This window comes from Nomascus leucogenys, chromosome 12 (assembly GCF_006542625.1).
Source record: "Nomascus leucogenys isolate Asia chromosome 12, Asia_NLE_v1, whole genome shotgun sequence".
NCBI lineage: Eukaryota > Metazoa > Chordata > Mammalia > Primates > Hylobatidae > Nomascus > Nomascus leucogenys.
The window spans coordinates 34,068,587-34,092,960 of record NC_044392.1 but is presented as its reverse complement, the minus strand read 5'-3'; the positions used below and the strand labels follow the sequence as shown (position 1 = coordinate 34,092,960).

Below are 24,374 nucleotides of genomic sequence, written 5' to 3'. Positions count from 1 at the left end.
GCAAAGGACAGGCCTTGGGGACAGGGCACGGGGAACGTGTTCCACCTGGACAACTGAATCAGAAGTCTCTCCCCCATCAATTGAACGCCTCACTATTTTTCTTTCTTTTCTTTCTTTTTAAGGTAAATGAATTGCTTCTTTTTCGTTAGGTGAGGCCGGCAGAGAAGAAGAGCTGAAACGGAGGCGAGGTTAGTACCCAGCAAAGACCCGTGGCGAGGAGAGACAATGAAGGAGACCATGGGACTGGACCCTCAAAAAGGCAGAGGAGACGCTGGCTGGCGGGGCCCGCAGGCGGACAGCCACGCAGGCAGGCGGAAGGCTGGGCTCGGCCTGGGACCGCTGCAGACCCGGCCTCCGCGCGGGGCCAAGGCGCCTGGGTGGGACCGAGGAGGCGGGGCCTTCCCGGCGGACGGGTGATTGACAGCCTTTCTCTCCAATCGCGTCCTTAAAGGGGTGCGGGCAGGCCAATGAGCGGACAGCGAGGGCCGGAGCGGGGCTGAGGCTTGGGTGCAGAGCTGGAGAGCCGCGGTTGGGGCCGGAGTGGGGAGTACGGCTTGGAGGTGCCACCCGGCGCGGGTGGCGGAGAGATCGGAAGCCTCTTCCCCAAGCCGAGCCAACCTCAGGCGGGACCCGGGCTCAGGGGCGCGGCGGCGGCGACTGCAGCGGCTGGACGATGGCAGCGCCCGCCGGCGCCGGGGCGGTGATTGCAGCCCCAGACAGCCGGCGCTGGCTGTGGTCGGTGCTGGCGGCGGCGCTTGGGCTCTGTAAGTGATGCCAGGACCAGGGCTGGGGCCGGGGAGTGGGGCTCCCGGGTCCGGCACACGCCCCTCGCGGCGGTCGCAGGCCAGGCGCGCGCGTTGAGAGCCGAGGTAGGGAGGGGGCGCGGCCTGCGCTCTCTGGGGCCGAGGGGACCCAGCCCATGGGGAACGCGGGCCCCCGCGACTGGCCAGGAAGGCGCAGAGCCTCTTTCTTCTCCTTCCTGGATCCTCGAGTGCGGAGGAGGAGGGGAGAGTGCTCTACCTTGGTCCTTTCCGGGGGGCGGTCCAGGGGAGCGGGCCTGGCGGGCGGCTGCGGTGAGCCCTCGCGGCGCCCCCTGCCCTCCTCACGGTGACTCTGGGTCGTCTGGGCCCTCCCGGATTCTGACTCAGGAACTAGGGTTCTGGCGTTCTCCACCTTTGGGAGGTGGCGGAAGGTTGCAGGTTTTTCATTTGTAGGGCCTTTGTTGGTTGGTTTCCTGTTAAGCCAGGGTTTTGTTGTACTTCTAAGTTCCCTTTCCCATGCTCTCATTCAGTTTTAAGTCTCCGTAATAAAAGAGTCTCATTTCCGTGGTCTGCAAAACGCCAATAAAAAAAATTGTTACTTCTAGGTTAGAATGCAAAGAGCTTGGAATACCAGTGAGATGGCCTGGCTTAAAAGAATTTGGTCAAATCCATCATAATTCCAGACGTAGCCACCATAATTTGACAAGACATAGAGCATTAAAAAGCATAATTTTCCTAAAGGAAAAAAAAAGCTCCTTTTTCTTACCAAATATTGTGACTCAAGCTTAAGGTAAACCTCGGGCTCGATTTATGGGAATTGGATGAGTTGTTTTATGGACATCTGAAGTGGTATCTGCCACAGGACTTTCCTGTGGTGGTGTTCAAAGCAAAGTACTTGTTGCTGTCTCCGAATTTAGTTAAATAATAATTATAAAGAGGGCCAGCTGCTAAGAAACCACATAGATTTTTTTCATTCCCTTTGTTTTCTTTTTTTTTTTTTTTGAGACAGAGTCTGGCTCTGTCCCCCAGGCTGGAGTGCAGTGGCACCATCTCGGCTCACTGCAAGCTCCGCCTCCCGGGTTCACGCCATTCTCCTGCCTCAGCCTCCCGAGTAGCTGGGACTACAGGTGCCCGCCACCACGTCCTGCTAACTTTTTTGTATTTTTAGTAGAGACAGGGTTTCACTATGTTGGCCAGGATGGTCTCGAACTCCTGACCTCGTGATCTGCCCACCTCGGCCTCCCAAAGTGCTAGGATTACAGGCTTGAGCCACCGCGCCTGGCCCATTCCCTTTGTTTTCAAAATGTCAGTTGCATCATAGTATCTGAATACCAGAGTTTACTCAGTAATTTCTTTCTTCATGGAAAATTCTTAATATAATCCTTGGATCAGGGAAACTAGGTGAAGTTCTGTTGGATCACCAACTGTTCCACTTAAACAGTGATTCCAGGGGCTGTAAAGCGTAAATGTAAAAGTCTCCCTACCCTCCAGGGGTTGACAGATGATGACACACTTTGTATAAGACACAATCCATTCTGTATTTTGTCTTAGATAAAAAGGTTAAAAGTGTGTTTGTTGGTGGTGGTATTTGTGTTTAATCAAACAAGTAGAAAATAGCCTAAAATTAAGATTTATCAGAAATATGCTTCAGACAGAATTGTTATGCATGAGAGGTCAGACATTGCTATGGAGGACAAAGCAGTTAGGGTGATCTTAATTAAAATCAGGGTATTAAACGTAGCAGGAGTGCAAACCTACATAGTAGTGAAAAGATCACTAGAGTAATAGCCCCATACACCTTGGACGTAATTTTTCGGTAATGAAGATGAATGTTGATATGTAAAAATCAGCAGCTGATGTTATTGGTTCCATTTAGAAAATTATTGAATCTAAAATTCTTGCCAAATCACCTTTTTTCTGGTCATGGATACTGCACTTAAGAGTTCATCTTTTACAGGATAGCTTCTAAAGTTTTATCAAGACAGTTATTCAGCAAACATTTACTAAGCACCTTTTAAGTGCTTAACACTTAAAAGGTGGGAGGTTGGGTCTCACTGTGTTGCCCAGGCTGCTCTGGAACTGAAACTCCTGGGCTCCAGTGATTCCTCTGCCTTTTCCTCCCAAGCAGCTGGGGCTACAGGTGTGTGCCACTGTATAGGGTCAGAAGCACATTGGTAAAGATGTACTGTGGGAGCTTGAAGGAGAGTCATTAGACTGTAGTTCAGGCTACTGGAGGGAGTTTAAACTGGGTAGGCATAGGGGAGGGGCAGAAGTACATACAGAGTTATGAATGAATCTGTTGGTAGTTCAGTATAGTAGGAGGTTGCACTGTATATAAGGGGGATGGTGGGAGTTGAGGCAGGAGAGCCTGCCAAGGGCACCAACTTACAAAGGGCCTTGTCTGCCACACTTAATCCAATGAGGATTTCTCTGTCTATTGAGATGTGAAGGTTGGGTTAGAGTGGGGCGAGGCTGAAGCCAGAGAAGGCAGAGGACTATTATAATAATCCTGGGGAGGATGATGAAGATCTGAATTCAAGCATTGGGCTATGAAGAGAGGACACATGTTCATGCGCCACTTAGAAAGTACGTTTGATAGAACTTGGAAACATTGATGCAGACTTGAAAGAGGAGATGGATAAAATGATCATAGGTTTTGGGCTTGGGAAGCTGGGCATATTTTTGGCCTTTTCACAGATGGGGAAATAGGAGTCTTGGGAGAAGAAGATGATGGAGATACTTTTGAATATGTTGAGTTTGAAATGCAGGTAAGACATCCAAGTGGAGATAGGCAGAAAACAATTGGATAGACAGTTCTGGAGGTGAGGAGAAAGTTCTGGTTGGAAATGGAGATTTGGAGAGTTATGTGGCTAATAGTTAAAGCTTGGATTGTTTGGATGAGGTCATCCAGGGAAAATGCACTGAAGAACATAGCAGAGAGCCAAAGACAGAGTTCTGGGGTATATGAAACCTGAGAAAGAGGCGCTGTGAGTAAGAGAAAAGCCAGGAGAGTTTGGTATTTCAGCATTGTCAGATGAAGAGAGATTAAATGTGATAAGAATTCACTGAATTTGGCAATTGAAATGAGCACACAGTATATGAGGACTAAATCTCAGTAATTTGTACCATCCATGTCAGTAAATGGAACCTCCATACATCTAATTGTACAGGCCAGAAACCTAGGGTCCATGCCTGATTCTTCCCTGTCCTTCACATCCAATCAGTTCTCCCATCTTTAAAATGCATCTGGAATTGATGTTTTTTCTACCTCCACTCCTAGCCTTTTAATCAAAGTCACCATCATTTCTTGCCTATATTACTGTGATAGCCTCCCAGCTGCTCTTCCCCCTTTTCCCCCTCTGGAGTCTTGCTCTGTCTCGCCCAGGCTGGAATGCAGTGGCGCAATCTCGGCTCACTGCAACCTCCATCTCCCAGATTCAAGTGATTCTTCTTGTGCCTCAGCATCCCAAGTAGCGGGGACTACAGGCATGCACCACCATGCCTAGCTAATTTTTGATTTTTCTATTTATTTTAAAATTTATTTTATTTATTTATTTTTGGGGGGATGGAGTCTCGCACTGTTGCCCAGGCTGGAGTGCAGTAGCACGATCTCAGTTCACTACAACCTCCACCTCCCTGGTTCAAGCGATTCTCCTGCCTCAGCCTCCCGAGTAGCTGGGACTACAGGCGCATGCCACCATGCCCAGCTAATTTTTGTATTTTTTAGTAGAAACTGGGTTTCACTGTGTTGGCCAGGCTGGTCTCAAAACTCCTGACCTCGTGATCCACCTGCCTTGGCCTCCCAAAGTGCTGGGATTACAGGCGTGAGCCACCACATCTGGCTGATTTTTTTATTTTTAGTAGAGACAGGGTTTCACCATGTTTGCCAAGTCTGGGACTCCTGACCTCAAGTGACTGGCCTGCCTCAGCCTCCCAAAGTGCTGGGATTACAGCCATGAGCCACCATGCCCAGTACCCATCTTGGTTCTTTTTAATCCATTCTTCACAAAACTGCAAGAATGATTTTGTTAAAATGCAAATCAGATCATGTTGCTTCTTTTAAAATCCTTAATGGCTTCCCATCGCACTTGGAATGAAATCTAAACTTCCCATGACCTAAAAAGCTCTTCGTGATCTGGTTTCTGCCCACCTCTATGACCTCAATTTGTACCACCCACCACCCCTTTCTCACTATATTCAAGCCACACTGCCATCTTTCTGCTCTGTGACACTCATTCCCACCTCAGGGCCTTTGAACTAGCTGTTCTGATGTTGCCCAGGGCTGGCTCCTTTTCATCAGGAGGCTTTAACATAAGTTTCACTTCTTTAGAGAGGCCTCTCTGACCATCTTATTCTAGGGTACTTACCTGTTAGTATTTGCTGGTTTGCCGTTTACTTCCTTATTGTAATTTCTGTTTGGTTTTTCTTCTCTTTTTTTTCCTCCATCGGAATCTAGGACAGACAAAGCATCTGTCTTGTTTATAGAAGTATTCCTAGTGCTTAACATAGTGGATATGGTAGATGCTAAAAATATTTGTGAAATGGCAGTGAGGCATAGGCATGCCTTGACAACAGTTTGTTAGGAGTTTTTGCAATATGTAGTTATGATTTAGCATGGTATAGTAGGTCCTCGATATGTGTTTATGCAAGAAGAATATTTTTCCCAAGTGTGATTTCATGCATTGCTTGATTATTTCTCATTATCAGTTCCCTTGGCCTTTTACTTATTTACTAGTCGGGATAGTAAAATAGAAACTTAGTCCTATAAAATATATATATTTTTTACTCCAACTCCAGGATATCCACTAGGCTTAGATGCTGCCAAAAGAAAAATATAAATATTAAGTGAAAGACAGCTATATGCAAAAGTACATAAAATGCAAGTTTATGTTTTCGCTAAGTCTAATTTATTTACTTATTCAACGTAAATGAACACCTACTGGGCACAAGGCACTGTTTATGTATGGGATGCAGCAGGGAGCCTAGGTGCTAGTGAGAAGTGACAGACGGGAAACAGCTACTCAAATAAATAATACCAAAGACAGATTAAATTCCCAACAGTCACAACTTTTAAGAAAATATGATTGATCTAATATGAAAATTTGCAGCAAATTTTTGAAAAATGGAACATCTTATTCGTATTACAAAGTATTTTTAAAACTTATAAGGGATATGTTGTAGGATTTCTTTAAAGATTGATCTTTCCCACTGAGTTTTAAAAACGTGATTTAATTGGGAAAAACATAGCTTTTCGGAAACATTGCTGTTTCCCCACTATCCAGTAGATGCTGGTCTACCTACTAAATATTTCTCACCATCCCCTTTGCATCCACACTGAAGCTAATATAGTTCAGCCACAATCACGTCTCTCCTGGATGATTAGAGCCTTCTAACTGGAGCCTGAGTATTTCTGAGTTATATCCTTTATCTGAGAATTTGAATTATTTGTGTAAGACATGCATGTCATGTGTACCTCAACCTTGGAAAGATTTTTAATCTTGCTCTCTAAGACCATAGATGTCATTTTAAAAGGGAGAGTAAAATGGTAAGCTTTGGCATATAATTTATTATAGATTAGTCTTTAGCCCCATCGAAGACAATATAATTATTAGAACTAGAAGCATCTCCTGAGGTCTCAAGTATCATATGGCTCTGAGACTTGACCCCTAAGGCTGGTGATATTAAGCCTTCATGTATCTTGAATGATATTCCTTTTTTCTTTTTCCCCTCTTACTTTGCTAAGTCGTTTGACATTAGCAGTGAGTCCAGACAAAAGTCTTTGGAATTTTTGTTGCTGTAAGAAAGCAGAGGTCAGTTGGCTCCGTTCACCATAGTGCATACATTGAGAAATTGTGGTTGTCTCCTGAGATCTTTATATCTTTGCCTTTAAACCCCTTTATTTATTTGTTATCTTTTTTCTTTCTTTCTTTCTTTTTTTTTTTTTTTTGAGAGAGAGTCTCGTTTTGTCGCCCAGGCTAGAATGCAGTGGTGCAATCTCAGCTCACAGCAACCTCTGCCTCCCAGGTTCAAGTGATTCTCCTGCCTCAGCCTCCCAGGTAGCTGGGATTACAGGCGTGAGCCACCACACCGGACTAATTTTTTTTTTTTTTTTTTTTTTTTTTTTTTTTTTTTTTTTGAGGCAGAGTTTCCCTCCTGTTGCCCAGGCTAGAGTGCAGTGGCACGATCTCGGCTCATTGCAGCCTCTACCTCCCAGGTTCAAGCAATTCTTCTGCCTCAGCCTCCCGAGTAGCTGGGATTACAGGTGCCTGCCACCACGCCTGGCTAATTTTTTTGTATTTTTAGTAGAGATGGAATTTTGCCATGTCAGGCAGGCTGGTCTCCAACTCCTGACCTCAGGTGATCCATCCGCCTCAGCCTCCCAAAGTGCTGGGATTACAGGCATGAGCCACTGTGCCCTGCCCTAATTTTTTTTCTTTTCTTTTCTTTTTTTTTTTTTTGTATTTTTAGAAGAGATGGGGTTTCACCATATTGGCCAGGCTGGTCTCAAACTCCTGACCTCAGGTGATCCACCTGCCTCGGCCCCCCAAAATGCTAGGATTACAGGCGTGAGCCACCGTGCCCAACCTATTCATTGTCTTTTTCAATGCATGTGGCTACTGTAATTTTTTATTCACTTATAATTTTTTCTTGATCTCATTAGGCCTTTATCCAAGATGATTTCTTTCTTTTTTTTTTTTTTTTTTTTTTTGAGACGGAGTCTCACTCTGTCACCCAGGCTGGAGTACAGTGGCGTGATCTCGGCTCACTGCAAACTCTGCTTCCCAGGTTCATGCCATTCTCCTGCCTCAGCCTCCTGAGTAGCTGGGACTGCAGGCGCCCGCCACCACGCTCAGCTAATTTTTTGTATTTTTAGTAGAGACAGGGTTTCACTGTGTTAGCCAGGATGTTCTCAATCTCCTGACCTCGTGATGTGCCCGCCTGAGCCTCCCAAAGTGCTGGGATTACAGGCGTGAGCCACCGCACCCGGTGGTGATTTCTTGATAAATCCTCCTTCAGCAGGTTTTTTCTTCTAAACTCAGAGTCTCTAGAAACTGTGATACCTTATGATACCTCTGATCTTATTGTTAGAACATAGAACTTGAGTAATTTTTTAGCAAGAGTGATACGTTGAATCTAGTACTTAGGTTTAATTGATTGGAGTTGGAAATGCAGTATGTCTTTGCCTATCCTGTGTATTGCAGATAAGATTGCCCCATAGAATGAAATCCATGACTTAAGTTTTGTTAGGAGCATGCTGCAACCAACTGAACAAACCTTGATGAACTTGCAATGAACTTTTTTTTATACTGGGACCCTGATATTCTACTTTGAGATCAGGGGAGTTTATTATGTGCATTTTAAAAGATGCTGTTGTTGGCTGGGCATGGTGGCTCATGCCTGTAATCCCAGCACTTTGAGAGGCTGAGGCGGGCAGATTGCCTGAGCTAAGGAGTAAAAGACCAGCCTGGACAACATGATAAAACCCCTATCTTTACTGAAAAAAAAAAAAAAAATTAGCTGGGCGTGGTGGCGCACACCTGTAATCCCAGCTACTCAGGAGGCTGAGGCATGAGCCTGGGAGGCAGAGGTTGCAGTGAGCTGAGATTGTGCCACTGCACTCCAGCCTGGGTGATAGAGTGAGACACCCTGTCTCAAAAGAAAAAAAAAAAAAAGATGCTGTTATTAAAATTAAGAAATGTGTTCTTTTCTCTCCAAACATTAAGTTTACAATGTGGAGTTATATAAATTTAACATAATCATGTGCTTCTTCCAGATAACACTTGGTAAACTTGAAAAGATGAAAAGTTATAAAGTGTTAATATTGTCAGCTTAGCTTCAATGAGAACCTAGTGACCCTGTGGCCAGACAGTGTCTAATAGTTATTCTCTAGTCAAGTCCAGGTTATCATTGCTGTATACCTTCTTCCAAGGGGTGTTGCTGAGAATTAGGAAGCATAGATAGAGGACTCAGGTTCCTAAGAGAAATGTGGTAAAATGCAAATATTTGAAATCTCCTAGATGTCTGAAAAGGGCAGAGAAAGAGAGTGAGTGAGCAGTTAGGGAGATGTTTTAACTTCTCCCTCTCCCTTTTCTGTTTCTTAGCCCTTGTAAGTTAGGGCATAGAACTAGGTTTATGTTATGTCTTCTGCTCTGCTCTCATTTATTGAGTGCTTACTATGTGCCATGCCTCTGCTAAACAATTTACTTATATACTCCTCACAGCTCTGTGCAGTAATTATTTTTGTTAATTTTATAGATAAGAAGACTAAGTTTCAGAGAGATTGTGTAACTTGTCTTAAGATCACACAGCTAATATATGGTAGAATTGAGACTCAAATTCCAAAGCACATGTTTGCAGCCACCCTGCTATATTATAGATTTTTTTCTTCAAAGTCTCTAAACATTTTGGGGAAGATTCTGGAATGTCTTAAATGCTTACAGAGTGGCTTTTTAGCTGTCCTGGGGCACCCAGATTTCTTCCTCTTTGGGGTGATGTTTGTGCCAAGATCCCTCATGCCTCGATGTTGCTGACTCTGTCAAAGAGAAATAAAGCTGCCCTGTTGAAGCCATCCTCACCAATCATGCAGAATCTGTGCCACCCAATACTCTAAATGCTCCTCAGGGATTTTTAATGATGATGTTCTCTTTTTTTTGTTTTTCTTTTTCTTTTTTTGAGACAGAGTCTCTTGATACGGCCCAGGTTGGAGTGCAGTGGTCTCCACTCACTGCAGTCTCCACCTTCCTGGTTCAAGTGATTATCCCACCTCAGCCTTCCTAATAGCTGGGATTACAGGTACCTGCCACCACACCCGGCTAATTTTTGTATTTTTAGTAGAGACAGGGTTTCACCATGTTGGCCAGGCTGGTCTTGAACTCCTGACCTCAGATGATCCACCTGCCTCAGCCTCCCAAAGAGTTGGGATTACAGGTATGAGCCACTGTGTCAGCTGATGTGGTTCTTATAGGTTCTTCTCACTCATACCTCTCCTGCTATCAAGAGCACAAGCATGAATCCATTATACTGAGTGTCTGATACCATACTGGGCTCAGAATGGTTCCTTGCCCCTCATTAGACATTACATGTGGAAGAAGCCACTAAGCCTTGACTTTCTTCCTTTGAGATGAGTTCTTCTCTGGAGGCTGTGCAGGTCCTTTTGCCATTAGACTCCTGGCATGCTTGCCTTACAGAATGTCCAAACAGGCCCAGGCATCCAAACCAGAGACTCCTCGCTTATACCTCTTCTTAGCTCCTCTGCCCCATTGACAGAGGTTCTGTAGCCATGTTGTCTGCCACAAGTTGGAGGTCTAGCACTTGTCTGTTAATTCTTGAGAACTTTGAGTCTTGATCATTTTCAGCTATTAGGAATTTAATTCTTTTTTTTTCTTCAGTGACTGCAAATTTAGAAGAACTCCAGTGAGGCTTGCAGAACCTTGCACACTAACGAAATTGGTGAATAGATTAATAATGAACAGAGGTGATGCTAATTTGTAATCAGGTTGAATAATGTGGATTTAAGACCAGAAAATGGGCCGGGTGCGGTGGCTTACGCCTGTAATCCCAGCACTTTGGGAGGCTGAGGCGGACGGATCATTTGAGGTCAGGAGTTTGAAACCAGCCTGGCCAACATGATGAAACCCCGTCTCTACTAATAATGCAAAAAATTAGTTGGATATGGTGGCACACACCTGTTATCCCAGCTATTCGGGAAGCTGAGGCTCGAGAATCGCTTGAACCTGGGAGATGGAGGTTGCAGTAAGCCGAGATTGTGCTACTGTACTTCTGCCTGGGCGACAGAGTGAAACTGTGTCTCAAAAAAAAAAAAAAAGATCAGAAAATGCTAAGGAGGCAGGAGGATCACTTGAGGCCAGGAGTTCAAGACTGGCTGGGGCAAAATAGCAAGACCCCATCTCTACAAAGTAAAAATAAACCAAAAAACAAGTTATAGGTCCACAGTTTTTTATCTGTAACTGCAAAGCCACAAAAACTTTGAAAATTAAGTTTTTTCCTAAGTTTGATACAAATTATTTGGCTGCAAAATTCAACCTGAAGTAATAAGATACTGTTTACAACTGTGATCCTATTTGGTATGACTAATTGTATTTTTCACTGCAGAGGTATTAATGTGTTTGATTGTGGGATGCTGCCCTATACTCTCTTGGGACTACTACATAACATATAGGTATTGTATTAATTTTTTAAAATCTGAAAAATTCTATATTCTGAAATACGCCTTGAGGATTTTCAATTAGCTTGTTGGCTTGTACAATATCTTATCTCAGAAATTTCCTTCTACTCTTGTAAGAACTACAAAATATTGCCTGGGCAACATGGCGAAACTGCATCTTTGGGGAGATTGCTTAGGAGTGGAGGCTGAAGTAAGCCATGTTTATGCCACTGCACTCCAGCCTGGGCAACAGAGGGAGACCCTGTCCCAAAAACGAAAACAAACAAACATTTTTAGAAATGTGGTCTCACTATGATGATCAGGCTGGAGTGCAGTGGCTGACTATTCACAAGTATGATCGAAGAGCCTCAAACTTTTGGGCTCAAGTGATCCTCCTGTCTCAGCCTCCAAGTACCTGGGACTATAGGTGTGTGCCACCAAACCCAGCTCATTTTAGTTCTTTTTTTGAGATGAGTCTAGCTCTATTGCCCAGGTTAGAGTGCAGTGGTGCGACCCCGGCTCATTACAACCTCTGCTTCCTGGGTTCAAGCAATTCTCCTGCCACAGCCTCCTGAGTAGCTGGGATTACAGGCATGCACTGCCATACCTGGCTAATTTTTGTAGAGATGGGGTTTCGCCATGTTGACCAGGCTGGTCTCGAACTCCTGACCTCAGGTGACTCGCCTGCCTTGGCCTCCCAAAGTCGTTTTAGTTCTTTAAATGTTTTGGTCCATAAAGCTAGTGCGCTTTACACTTAAGAGCTTTCACTGAAACTCCTTTAGAAATTTATGCTACTTCGGACTCAGCCTGTCTTTTATTCAAGGAATTCTGAATCTGTGAACTGGCACAAGTTTGGGAATTGATTGAAGGGTCCTGACTTTCTGTTTTGATAATTCACATTAGACTTTTGTTCACTTGACCTAGAGCTTTTCTGCTTATATAGATCAAGCAAGAATTTAGTAGGCTTCCTATCTATTTCACTTGTAGGAGTACCGTGACCAACCGATCAATGCCATAGATCTGTGAGAGTCAGACTTCCAACTGTGCCTTGACTCTGCTGTCCATCATGGTAATCATGCCTACCTTGCTTTTAGCAGTTCAGTGCTGCCACTTGGCCCCTGTCATCCCATGATCCAGTTATTCCCACTGCATTTACGTGTCCCAATTTAGTGACAGCAGTTCCCACTGTAAGTTCTAGGCTATAGATAAGAGTGTCACAGAGTTCTTTTAAAATGCTGGAACTTCCCTCACGGATCTGCTTTTCACAGTCATGTGGTGAAAGGTGTGTCCTCTGGCTGGGCATGGTGGCTTATGCCTGTAATCCCAGCACTTTGGGAGGCTGAGATGGGTGGATCACTTGAGGTCAGGAGTTTGAGACCAGCCTGGCCAGCATGGCAAAACCCCATCTCTACTAAAAATACAAAAATTAGCTGGGCATGATGATGCGTGCCTGTAATCCCAGCTACTCAGGAAGCTGAGGCACAAGAATCGCTTGAATCCAGGAGGTGAGGTTGCAGTGAGCTGAGACTGTGCCACTGCACTCCACCCTAGGGGACAGAGTGAGACTCTGTCAAAAAAAAAAAATTAGCCAGGCTTAGTGGCGTGAGCCTGTAGTCCTAGCTACCTGAAAGGCTGAGGCAGGAAGATTGTTTGAGCCCAAGAGTTCAAGGCTGCAGTGAGCTATGATTGAGCCACTGCACTCTAACCTGCAACAGAGCAAGACCCTGTTTAAAAAAAAAAAAAAGATATGTCCTCTGGACACTCACAGGTGAGTAAGTAGATCTTAAAAGATAAACCCACTGTAGGCCAGGCGCAGTGGCTCACGCCTATAATCCCAGCACTTTAGGAGGCCAAGGCAGGTGGATCACGAGGTCAGGAGATCAAGATCATCCTGGCTAACATGGTGAAACCCTGTCTCTACTAAAAATACAAAAAATTAGTCAGGCGTGGTGGTGGGTGCCTGTGGTCCCAGCTACTCGGGAGGCTGAGGCAGGAGAATGGCGTGAACCCAGGAGGCGGAGCTTGCAATGAGCCGAGATTGTGCCACTGCACTCCAGCCTGGGCGACAGAGTGAGACTCTGTCTCAAAAAAATTAAATAAATAAAAGATAAACCCACTGTAACATTCCATTCTCCCTTGGCCTTTGAATCCCTTCCTCCAGAGTAAGCTGACGCAGGCCTGGTATTTCAGGTTCATTTACTGAGGGCCACATTTTGGTCCATGTTTCAGCCAGTAAACCAAACTGTTAGAGCCCTTTCTAACACCCTGAGTTGCAACATTAAATGCAGAATCTCTGATTAGTGGGCCCATTTCAGTAAATTTGGCCTAACCCAACTTGACGTTCCCTGCACCATGATCACATACCCTTAATATCCATTCCCACACATATTCCACAGATTTCTGTTTATATAAATTAGAAAAATCAAAGTTTTTTTAGAGTATGTGCACCTTCATGGTTCACACTTTGTACCTCACCTTTAGGAGCCTCCTGAGACTTAAGTCTATAGATCTAGAAGCAAAGAGAGGTGTTGGGGGTAGGTCCTGAGGAGAATCAGCAGTGTCTTGCAGTGCAGCTGCCTCGGGGAGGCCGTTAAAGTTACTTCAGGCACAGCAGGTTTAATCTCCTCAGATGTGGGTGGATGGCTGCTTCCACTGGCAAAGAAGACTCATAAGAATTTAGGGATTCGATGTTTCCAGCTCCATAAGGGAGTTCCCACATTTCTCCATTCCAATATTCAGGATCCCATTCCTTCCCAATCAATGCCCTCACTTTAGTAGTAGACACTCTGCAGAGGTTGGGAATTCAGATTGTGCTGTAGTTGAATCATTTGCAGAATAAGATTCTGGATTTGATTTTCAGCAATCTCAGCTCTGCAGCTAACAGAGATAAGGATATCTTTCAGACATAAAGTTTTCTGGTCAGGTATGTAGTGCTCAAGCTGGGAATTTGAATTCCTGAGCTCATCCATTTCTTTTCTCACTTTGTACATTGCCATTAGGAGTAACCAACAAATCTCATTATACTCGTTAGTTTGACAAAAATGTTTAAAGGTATAGTATATGTGGTCACCCAGAACCTTATTCTTATACCTGTTTGATTAAAAGTACCCAATGGTGGCATTTTGCATATCTCCATTGCCACATCATACCCATAAGTGCACTCTTTACTACTGGAAATAGTCATGAGTGTCCTTTAATCCAGTTAGAGAGCCAAGTCCTGAAACCCTAGAATCAATTCAGAGAACTCATCCTTAAGATTCTGCTCCTTTAGAGCCGCTCTCAAAACCAAAATTAGGGTTCTCCAGAGAAACAGAACCAACAAGATGTGCGTGTGTGTGTGTGCACTCTCTTTTTCTTTATGTAAATATAGATAGATAACCTATTTATATCTTGCTGGCATAGATAGATAGATAGGAATTCCCTCATATGATTGTGGAGGCTTGGTAAGTCCAAAATCTGCAGGGTAGGCTGGCAGGCTGGAGACCTAGGGAAAAGTTGCAATTCAAGTCCAAAGGTGGTCTGCTGGCAGAATTCCTTCTTTTTCAGGGATGGTCAGTCTTTGTTATTGTTAAGACCTTCAACTGATTGGATAAGGCACACCTACATTATAATGGAGCATAATCCGCTTTACTCAGAGTCCCCCAGTTGTAATATTAATCTTATCAGAAAACAGCTTCACAGAAATAACTAATGAATTTTAAAAGATAAGCCATAGTGGAGATCTCAAATTGCGGTTTCCCATGATCATAAACAATTCTATTCTTTGTTGTCTCTATTTTAGCACTTTCTCTTCACATCTCAACTTGGTGCTATCTGACTTCCTCCTCCTCTCACTATTCGACACTTTGATAAAGGCCACCTGATATTACCAAATCAACTAACCTGTTTCAGCCTTTTCTTTCCAGACCTTTTTGCTTTCCTTAACATTGTTGACCACTTTGATCTCATTTCCTTTGCCTTTGTGACATTACTCCTGGTTCTCATCTCTGTTCCCTGTCTTCTTCAAGTGTTCATCCTCTGCCTGTGCCCCAGTGTTGATTTTCCTTAGGCAGGTTCTGCTCTCAGCCCTTTGCTAGTCTCACTGCATGCTTATCTTTGGTAATTTCATCCATTTTTGTTTGTTGACAGTGAATATGTGGCGGCTATAGGCATTCAATACATATTTCTTGAATAAATGGTGACTCCCAAATATATCCCCAATGCTCTGAACTGCAGAATCTTACCAACTGACCATTACATACCACTGGAAATATCCATCTGAATATCCAGAGGCAACTCAAACTCTGTATGGTCAGAACTCAACTCCATGTATCTCTCCTCTTCAAACTGTGCTTCCTCTGGCACGCCACTCACTATTGTTATTGCTTGCTGCTGTCCTATTTGTCTTTCTCTCAAGTCAGCCAAGCCAAAAATTTGGTCTTCATCCTAGAATCCTTCCCTTTCCTCACCTCCCCTCCCTGGATTTAATCAGGTCTCTACCAGTGTTTACCTTTTATTTCTGAACCCACTCCCTCCTTTCCATTGTCCCAGGACAAATACCAATCATTGTTACTGCAAGAGGCTCGAGACTCCTAGATGGTCTCTCTAATGCTAGTCATCTTCCCTTCAGGTCTGCCCTCCCAACTGTTGCTAGAGGGATCTCTCTCTTGGGCAAATTTAATTGCACCACTCTTATGCTAAGATCCTCCGTCTCTCCCCATTATCTCTGGGATGTACTTAGGCCATCCCCTTCCTTGTACTTTATTGAATTTTTGCAACATTTCTGCATAATACTGCTGTTTTATGTCTCCTTGAATTTGTGTATGATATTTTCACTCTTCTGATTACCCTTGTCCCTTATTTACCTGGCTAACTCCTATTTAGCTTTCTCATCTCAGATGTAATCTCAAGGCCAAGCACTCTGCCTCTAAGCTTCCTCTATCTCTTTATCTAAAATTATGTTTTTATATGATTGTCTCCTCAAATACAGGAACTATGTGTCTTATATACCTTTGGGTCTCCAATGCTTAACATAATGCCTGGAACATAGTAAATGTTTAGTATATATTAGATGAACTGTTGAACTGTACCCCAAGTGGAAATTACAAACATCAGAGCAGAGAGAGTGAAAATAAGGAAGCAGAACCTCCCAGAACTTAAGATCTTAAGAGCAGGGTAGTAATCAGTCCTCAACTTTGTATTCTAGACACTGGATTTGATAGTGATGTGGCTCAGGGCCAGGATGAGGCTGGGGAGAGAACTGGGCCAGGATCAGGAAGGGGTTGAGGGATGGTGTTCAATAAGATCGTAATGTCAGTTTAACTTACAGTGAACTTTATAAACGCTGGGGAGCTAGTATATTTAAGCAGATTGGGTTGTTAGTACATTTTCTCCCTGCGCTGAGATAGATTGTTCTCACAAGATTGCCCAGGGAATATGGGATACGCCCAGTAGATGTTTATTGAATGACCTCAGTGGCTCTGGCCATCAAGCTATCATAGCCTAAAACAGCCCTTTCTTCACAATAGGAATATAATTGACAGGTGCATTGGATTAATTACATCACCTCTTCACTGGGCAGTGATGCAGTGTGCTGACAATGACACTTTAGATATGAGGATATGGCCTAGAAACCTTGATTGGACTTTTTCTGGATCTGAAAGCCTGTCGTTTAGAGTAGATTATCTCTACAGAGAACCAATATCATCAATTGAGTATTGAGATTTCTTTTTTTTTTCTTTTTTTTTTGAAACAGAGTCTCGCTCTTGCCCAGGCTGGAGTGCAGTGGCGTAATCTCGGCTTGCTGCAAGCCCCGCCTCCTGAGGTCACGCCGTTCTCCTGCCTCAGCCTCCTGAGTAGCTGGGACTACAGGCACCCGCCACCACACCCAGCTAATTTTTTGTATTTTTTAGTAGAGACGAGGTTTCACCGTGTTAGCCAGGATGGTCTCGATCTTCTGACCTCGTGATCCACCCACCTCGGCCTCCCAAAGTGCTGGGATTATAGGAGTGAGCCACTGCGCCTGGCCAAGGTTTCTTGTTTTAAAATTCATTACCTTTTTTGATTTAACTAAATAATCAGGTCTCTACCAGATTTCAAGATATTTAGTATGCTAATGTTAAATTGAAAGAACTTTGGACTCGAGTCAGAATGCACAAAAATGAACATGAAGACAACAAATACTCATGTCTGCTAACAACATAGTGATACAAATAAGATGTCCATGTAACTACTAACCCCATTATTTACTGATCTCCATTGCTGTACTTTGTATTTTTCCTACTATTTATAGCTGGAAATATATTGATATGGTTTGGATCTGTGTCCCCGCCCAAATCTCATTTTGAATTGTAATCCCCAGTGTTGGAGGTGGGGCCTGGTGGGTGGTGATTGGATCTTGGGGGTGGGGATTTCTCATGAATGATTTAGCACCATACTCTTGGTGCTGTTCTCATGATAGTGAGTGAGTGAGTTATTATTGCGAGATCTGGTTGTTTAAAAGTATGTAGTACATCCCTCCTCTCTCTCTTGCTTCTGCTCCTGCCACGTAAGACATGCCTACTCCCCATTCACCTTCTGCCATGATTGTAAGTTTCCTGAGGCCTCCCCAGAAGCCAACCAAATGCCAGCATCATGCTTCCTGTACAGCCTGCAGAACCATGAGCCAATTAAACCTCTTTTCTTAATAAATTACCCAGTCTCAGGTATTTCTTTATAGCAATGTGAGAATGGGCTAATACATATATTTTGGTTTTTCAGAGTTTTTTTGAGATAGGGTCTCACTGTCACCCAGGCTGGAGTACAATGGCTCAATCTTGGCCCACTGCAACCTCTACCTCCAGGTTCAAGCGATTCTCCCACCTCAGTCTCCCGAGTAGCTGGGACCACAGGTGCACACCACCATGCCCAGCTAAGCTTTGTATTTTTTGGTAGAGACAGGGTTTCACCATGTTAGTCCACCTGGTCTTGAGCTCCTGATCTCAGGTAATCTGCCTGCCTCAGCCTCCCAAAGTGCTGGGATTATAGGCGTGAACCACTGCACCCAGCCAAAGGGACTAATACATACATACATATATATTTTATGTTTATTCTTTCTTGGCTTTCCTGCTTCAGTATGAATCTCTGCCAAGGCCCAGAAAAGTAACTGGGACATAGAACGAATTCAGGTGTTTGTTGAATGAATTTATTGGTGGTGTGCATAGTGTTACCATGCTTTGTTGGTTTGTTAATTGAAAGTTTTTAAGTAGAAGAGCTTTTGAATTTTTAAATAATAATTAAAGCTTTCAAAAATTCTAAGATGTAGTTTACCTTATACAGATGTAGAAATTGAGGTCTCAAATTCTCTGTATGTGCTGCCTTCCTATAAACATTAAACATTGCCATGGCACCCAGAGAAGCCCCAGGGAGCCTGGTAAGCAGCCATATACCTGGGGAATATAGCTAGAGGACTTTTGTTTCATGCCTCACTCTCAAAAGTGTCTGGATTTACCCCCTCATTTGTCATATCCCTGTTAACTACAGTCACTATTCTAAATATCTACTTTGGCTCTTTCCTTACCCCTCTTAACTGCTCAGAACCTCATTACCAGAAAATGTAGCAACTCCAAAATCTTATACCACCTTTCAAGCACCATCTCCTTTTATAGTTTCACTACGACAGTTTCTGGAACTCATCAAGTTTTCCCATCCCTCCCTGCTTTTGTTTTGCATTCGTTACTTCCTGCCTGCTTCCCTCTCCTGCTCCAACTTGGAGTCCATAGTTCATTGTTATAATCATTCCTTTGTAAAGGCTCCTACTTCCCCAGCCCTTCTGTGCCATCATTGCACTTACCTGGCAATCCCTCAGCCCTGGGAAAACCCTACCATCTCTTTTTACATCCTTAAGCATTTGTTGCTTTAATTATTGCCCTCTTTAGATCATTCTTACTACAATACAAACATGAGCTAGAATTTCTAATCTTAAAAACCTTCGCTTGGTTCTACAGTCCTCTTTAGCTACATTTCTGGGCCATAACTCTTAGCAAATTTTTACAAAAATGGACTATACTCCTTTCTTTGTATGTACACCCTCCCTTCCCACTTTCTTCTGTCCAGCCATCCCACAGCTGCCTCTGCCACTCCATTAAAACTTCTCCTGTCAGGATCACCAGAGGACTCCAGGTTGACAAACAGTATTAGTTCTTCCCTATAGCCACCTTATATGACTTCTCAGTCCCTCCTCCCTTCTCGTGGCTTTACTTACACCACATTGTCTGGTTTTCTTCCCCTTTCACAGTCTGCTTCCTTTCCGCCACCTTTTCAGGGTCTTTTCTCCCTCCCTGACCTTTATAGTTTGATGTCTTTATGACTTAGGCTTGGCTCTCATCTTCGTCTACATTATTTTCCTATGTAATGGCATCTTCTGCTGTAGTTTAAAATACTACCTCTATGCTGGTAACTTCCAAAATTTATATACAATTCAGACCTCTGAACATCAGACCTGCATATCCGGTTACCTGCTTAACTCCATTTAGAGGTCTCAAGGTCTCGTTGACATTGCAAACTTAACATTTCCAAAATGGCAGGTTGCTTTCTATTCCTTCTCTCCAGTTAAATCTATCCAGATGCTCAAGCTAGAAACCCAGGAGTTATTCTCCATTTATCCCTTCTCTTCATTCCCATGTCCAACCTAATAGCAAGAAGTCCTGTATGTCATCCATTTCTCTCACCGTCTCCTTGCCTCTAGTCTAGGTCATGGCTGCAGTACACAGCACCAGAATTACTGCAGTCACTTCTTTGGTTTTTGTTTTGAGACAGTCTTGTTCTGTCACCCAGACTCAAGTGCAGTAATGTAATCACGGCTTACTGCAGCCTTGAACTCCTGGGCTCAAGCAATCCTGCTGCCTCAGCCTCCTAAGTAGCTGGGACTGTAGGCATGTGCCATCATGCCTGGCTAATTTTTTTTTTTTTTTTAGAGATGGGGGTTTTGCTATGTTGTCCAGGCTGGTCTTGACCTCTTGGGCTCAAGTGATCCTCCTGCCTCAGCCTCCCAAAGTGCTGGAATTACAGGCATGAGTCACCACGTCTAGCCTGCAGTCACTTTTTTTTTTTTTTTTCCTGACAGGGTCTCACTCGTCACCCAGCCGTGCAGTGGCATGATCTCGGCTCACTGCAACCTCCGCCTCCCAGATTCCAGCAATTCTTGTGCCTCAGCCACCTGAGTAGCTGGAATTACAGGCACACGCCACCACGCCTGGCTAATTTTTGTATTTTTAGTAGAGCTGGATTTCACCATGTTGGCCAGGCTAGTCTTGAATTCCTGACCTCAAGTGATCTGCTCGCCTCAGCCTCCCAAAGTGTTGGGATTACAGGCATGAGCCACTGTGCCTGGCCTGCAGTCACTTCTTAACTGCTTTCCCAATTTCAGTCCGTATTCCCCTCCACTCCATTTTCTACATGGCAGCAAGAACTATTTTACATCAGGTGCTGTCATCTTGTTGTTTAAAACCCTTCAGTCTTGGCTGGGCACAGTGGCTCATGCCAGTAATCTTAGCACTTTGGGAGGTCAAGGCAGGAGGATCACTTGAGCTCAGCAGTTCAAGACCAGCCTGGGCAACATGGTGAAACCCTGTCTCTACAAAAAATACAAAAGTTAGCTGGGTCTGATGGCTCACGCCTGTAGTCCCAGCTACTCAGGAGGCTGAAGCGGGAAGATCACTTGCGCCTGGGAGGTTGAGGTTGCAGTGAGCCATGATCATGCCACTGCACTCCAGCCTGGGTGACAAAGTTAGGCCCTGCCCCCAGAAAAAAAACCTTGTTGGGAGGCCAAGGCAAGTGGATCACCTGAGGTCACGAGTTTGAGACCAGCCTGGCCAACATGGCGAAACCCCATCTCTACTAAAAATAGAAAAATTAGCCAGACGTGGTGGCCCTCACCTGTAGTCCCAGCTACTCAGGAGGTTGAGGCAGGAGAATCACTTTAACCTGGGAGGCGGAGGTTGGAGTGAGCAGAGATCCTACCACTGCACTTCAGCCTGGGTGACAGAGCAAGACAGAGCCTTGCTCAAAAAAAAAAAAAAAAAAAAAAAAAAATCTTTGATCTTGTCAAATTGTTCTTGGTTTCCATAATATCAAAAACCCGGAATATAAATATATAACAAGTATAAGAGTGTATTGCCTAATTATATTATGGGCAGATACCTTAATAGTATCTTTCAAATAAAAAAGATACTTGCCAACTTTTAAAATAAATATATATGGAGTGCCTGAGGGAATTTCCTAAGGAGTCCATAGTCTATCATCAGTCTACCATAATCAGAATAGGAACTATAGTTTATTTTGGAATGGATTGTGAAGATTTTCTCTCACTCTGTGGGTTGTCCGTTTACTCTGCTGACTTCCTTTTGCCACACAAAAGCTCTTTAGTTTAATTAAGTCCCAGCTATTTATCTTTGTTTTTGTTGCATTTGCTTTTGGGTTCTTGGCCATGAAGTCTTTGCCTAAGCTAATGTCTAGAAGGGTTTTTCCAATGTTCTCTTCTAGAATTTTTATAGTTTCAGGTCTTACATTTAAGTCCTTGATCTATCTTGAGTTTATTTTTGTATAAGGTGAGAGATGAGGATCCAGTTTCATTCTCCTACATGTGGCTTGCCAATTATCCCAGCACAAGTTGTTGAATAGGCTGTCCTTTCCCCACTTGATGTTTTTGTTTGCTTTGTCAACGATCAGTTGGCTATAAGTATTTGGGTTGATTTTTGGGTTCTCTATTTTTTTCCTTTGGTCTATGTGCCTATTTTTATTACAGTACCATGCTGCTTTGATAACTATGGCCTTATAGTATGGTTTGAAATCAGATAATGTGATGTCTCCAGATTTGTTCTTTTTGCTTAGTCTTGCTTTGGCTATGCAGGCTCTTTTTTGGTTCCATATGAATTTTAGAATTGTTTTTTCTAGTTCTGTGAAGACTGATGGTAGTATTTTGATGGGAATTGCATTGAATTTGTAGATTGCTTTTGGCAGTATCGTCATTTTCACATTTTTTTTTTCTTTGAGACAGAGTCTCGCTCTGTCGCCAGGCTGGAGTGCAATGGCGTGATCTTGCCTTTCTGCACCCTCTGCCTCCTGGATTCAAGCAATTCTCCTGCCTCAGCCTCCCCAGTAGCTGGGACTACAGGCACATGCCACCAAGCCCAGCTAATTTTTGTGTTTTTAGTAGAGACGGGGTTTCACCATGTTGGCTAGGGTGGTCTCAGTCTCTTGACCTCGTGACCCTCCCGCCTGGGCCTCCCAAAGTGCTGAGATTACAGGCGTGAGCCACCGCGCCTGGCATTCACAATAGTAATTCTACCTATCCATGAGCATGGGATGTGTTTCCTTTTGTTTATGTCATCTGTGATTTCTTTCAGCAGTGTTCTGTAGTTTTCCTTGTAGAGGTGTTTCACCTCCTTGGTTAGGTATATTCCTAAGTATTTTGTTTTACCTTTTTTGCAGCTATTGTAAAAGGGGTTGAGTTCTTGATGTGATTCTCAGCTTGGTTGCTGTTGGTGTACAGAAGAGCTACTGGTTTGTTTACATTAATTTTGCATCTGGAAACTGCTGAATTCTTTTATCAGTTCTGGAAGCTTTCTGGAGGAGTCTTTAGGGTTTTCTAGGTAAACAGTCTTATCATCAGCAAACAACAACAGTTTGACTTCCTCTTTACTGATTTGGATGCCGTTTATTTCTTTCTCTTGTCTGATTGCCCTGACTAGGACTTCCAGTACTATGTTGAAGAGAAGTGGTGAGAGTGGACATCCTTGTCCTGTTCCAGTTCTCAGAGCGAATGCTTTCAACTTTTCCCTATTCATTATTATGTTGGCTGTGGGTTTGTCATAGATGGCTTTTATTGCATTGAGGTATGTAATGGATAGGCATCTAAGCCCTTTACAAATATTAACTCATTTCATTCTTGTAATAACTCTTTGAAGTCGGTACTATTAGAATAAACTTAAAAGTATGAGAAACTGAGACATGGAGGGCTTTTTGCACAAGGTCCCACATCATTCTTTCTTGTCTCGGGTAACCCTGTGATTCACATGGTTGCAGACCACACAGTCACACCGGAAGTTTTTCAGGAAACCTTTCTAGACATCTTGTTAAAAACTTACAAAGGGAACAACTTTTGATGTGTAAAACAATTAGGAAGCATGTCCAAACAGAGTCTAAGTGTTCTTTAAAAACCAAATAAAGGCCAGGCACGGTGGCTCATGCCTGTAATCCCAGCACTTTGGGAGGCCGAGACGGGTGGATCACCTGAGGTCAGGAGTTCGAGACCAGCCTGGCCAACATGGCAAAACCCTGTCTCTACTAAAAATACAAAAATTAGCGGGCCATGGTGATGTGCGCCTATAATCCCAGCTACTCGGGAGGCTGAGGCAGGAGAATCACTTGAACCCAGGGGTCGGAGGTTGCAGTGAGCCGAGATTGCACCACTTCACTCCAGCCTGGGCGAAAGAGCGAAACTCCATCCCAAAAAAAAAAAAAAGAACCTCCAAATAGACAGTGGTTTGCCCATTTTCTCCTTCTAAGTTCACGTATAGACCTTAATAAAAGTTATAGACTCCAACAACTAGTAAATATTTTTATCCACTTGTTTCATTAAATTTATGTCCATTAAATTGGGAGTAAGATCAAAACAGAATAATGTTTACTGTCATCAGTTGTAGAATAAATGTTGTGCTTACTCCGCAGAGGCGGGTGGATCCACTAATTCTCCCCCCACTGCAAAATTTGGTTAAGATGTAGAAACTGGTGATACCACATGTGCACCAGGACGGTACGAAAAGGGTTTATGACTCACTTACTGAGGCTTTCTGGGGAGAGCAGGGCAGGCTTCTCATGCAGGTACAAGAATGGCTTGAGAAAGCAGGAAAAGGAGACTGGCTCTCCTTTTATGGTGATAAGTTGCTGAGTCTGGAGTGAAGGTCCTTATATGCCCCTTCAGCCAGGTCTTGGTTTGAACTTCCCACCTGTTCCAAAGGATGGCTCACTTGGGCTTTCTTATTAGCTTGCCCTGAGGAAAGGGGTACAGCTTGAAAGCTCTTGGGAGTCAAATATCAAAAATGATGTCAGACTCTTTATTACAAATATATTTTTAAGTGCTTGTCATTGTTTATGTTATGGGGCAAAAATCTTGCATTGTACTAAACACCATGTCACTAATAGTGTGAACAGAAGATTCAGCAGACTAATGTCAAGAATGTTTTTGGAACCTTGAACACAGGGAATATCCTGTGTGTCTTTTAAAAACACTGAAAATACTTAACATCTCTATTATGTTTGGGTAAACACTGATGATGCTGAAATGTTGGGTACTGATTGCCTGGGTCACTATGGGCAGAGAAGCTTTTTTTGTTTTTGTTTAGTTTTATGATATTACTGATTTCTATGTTTTATCATATTCTTTTCGTATTTTATTAAACATGCTTTTAATAAATGGGCACTCTTATTTT

General features: G+C 43.6%; 1 protein-coding gene across 4 annotated transcripts in view; it reads left to right on the top strand.

Annotated features, from left to right (window-relative positions):
- Positions 1 to 483: 483 nt before the first annotated feature.
- Positions 484 to 24,374, top strand: part of MPZL1 (myelin protein zero like 1) — a 70,560-nt gene continuing 46,669 nt past the window's right edge. For all 4 annotated transcript variants that reach the window (XR_004032612.1, XM_003258819.2, XM_003258818.2 and 1 more), the window contains exon 1: positions 484 to 764. Coding sequence is in view for 3 of the 4 variants with exons in the window: in XM_003258819.2 (XP_003258867.1) it covers positions 674 to 764 (91 nt within the window). In the remaining variant the exon portion in view is untranslated. The remainder of the gene's footprint in view (positions 765 to 24,374) is intronic.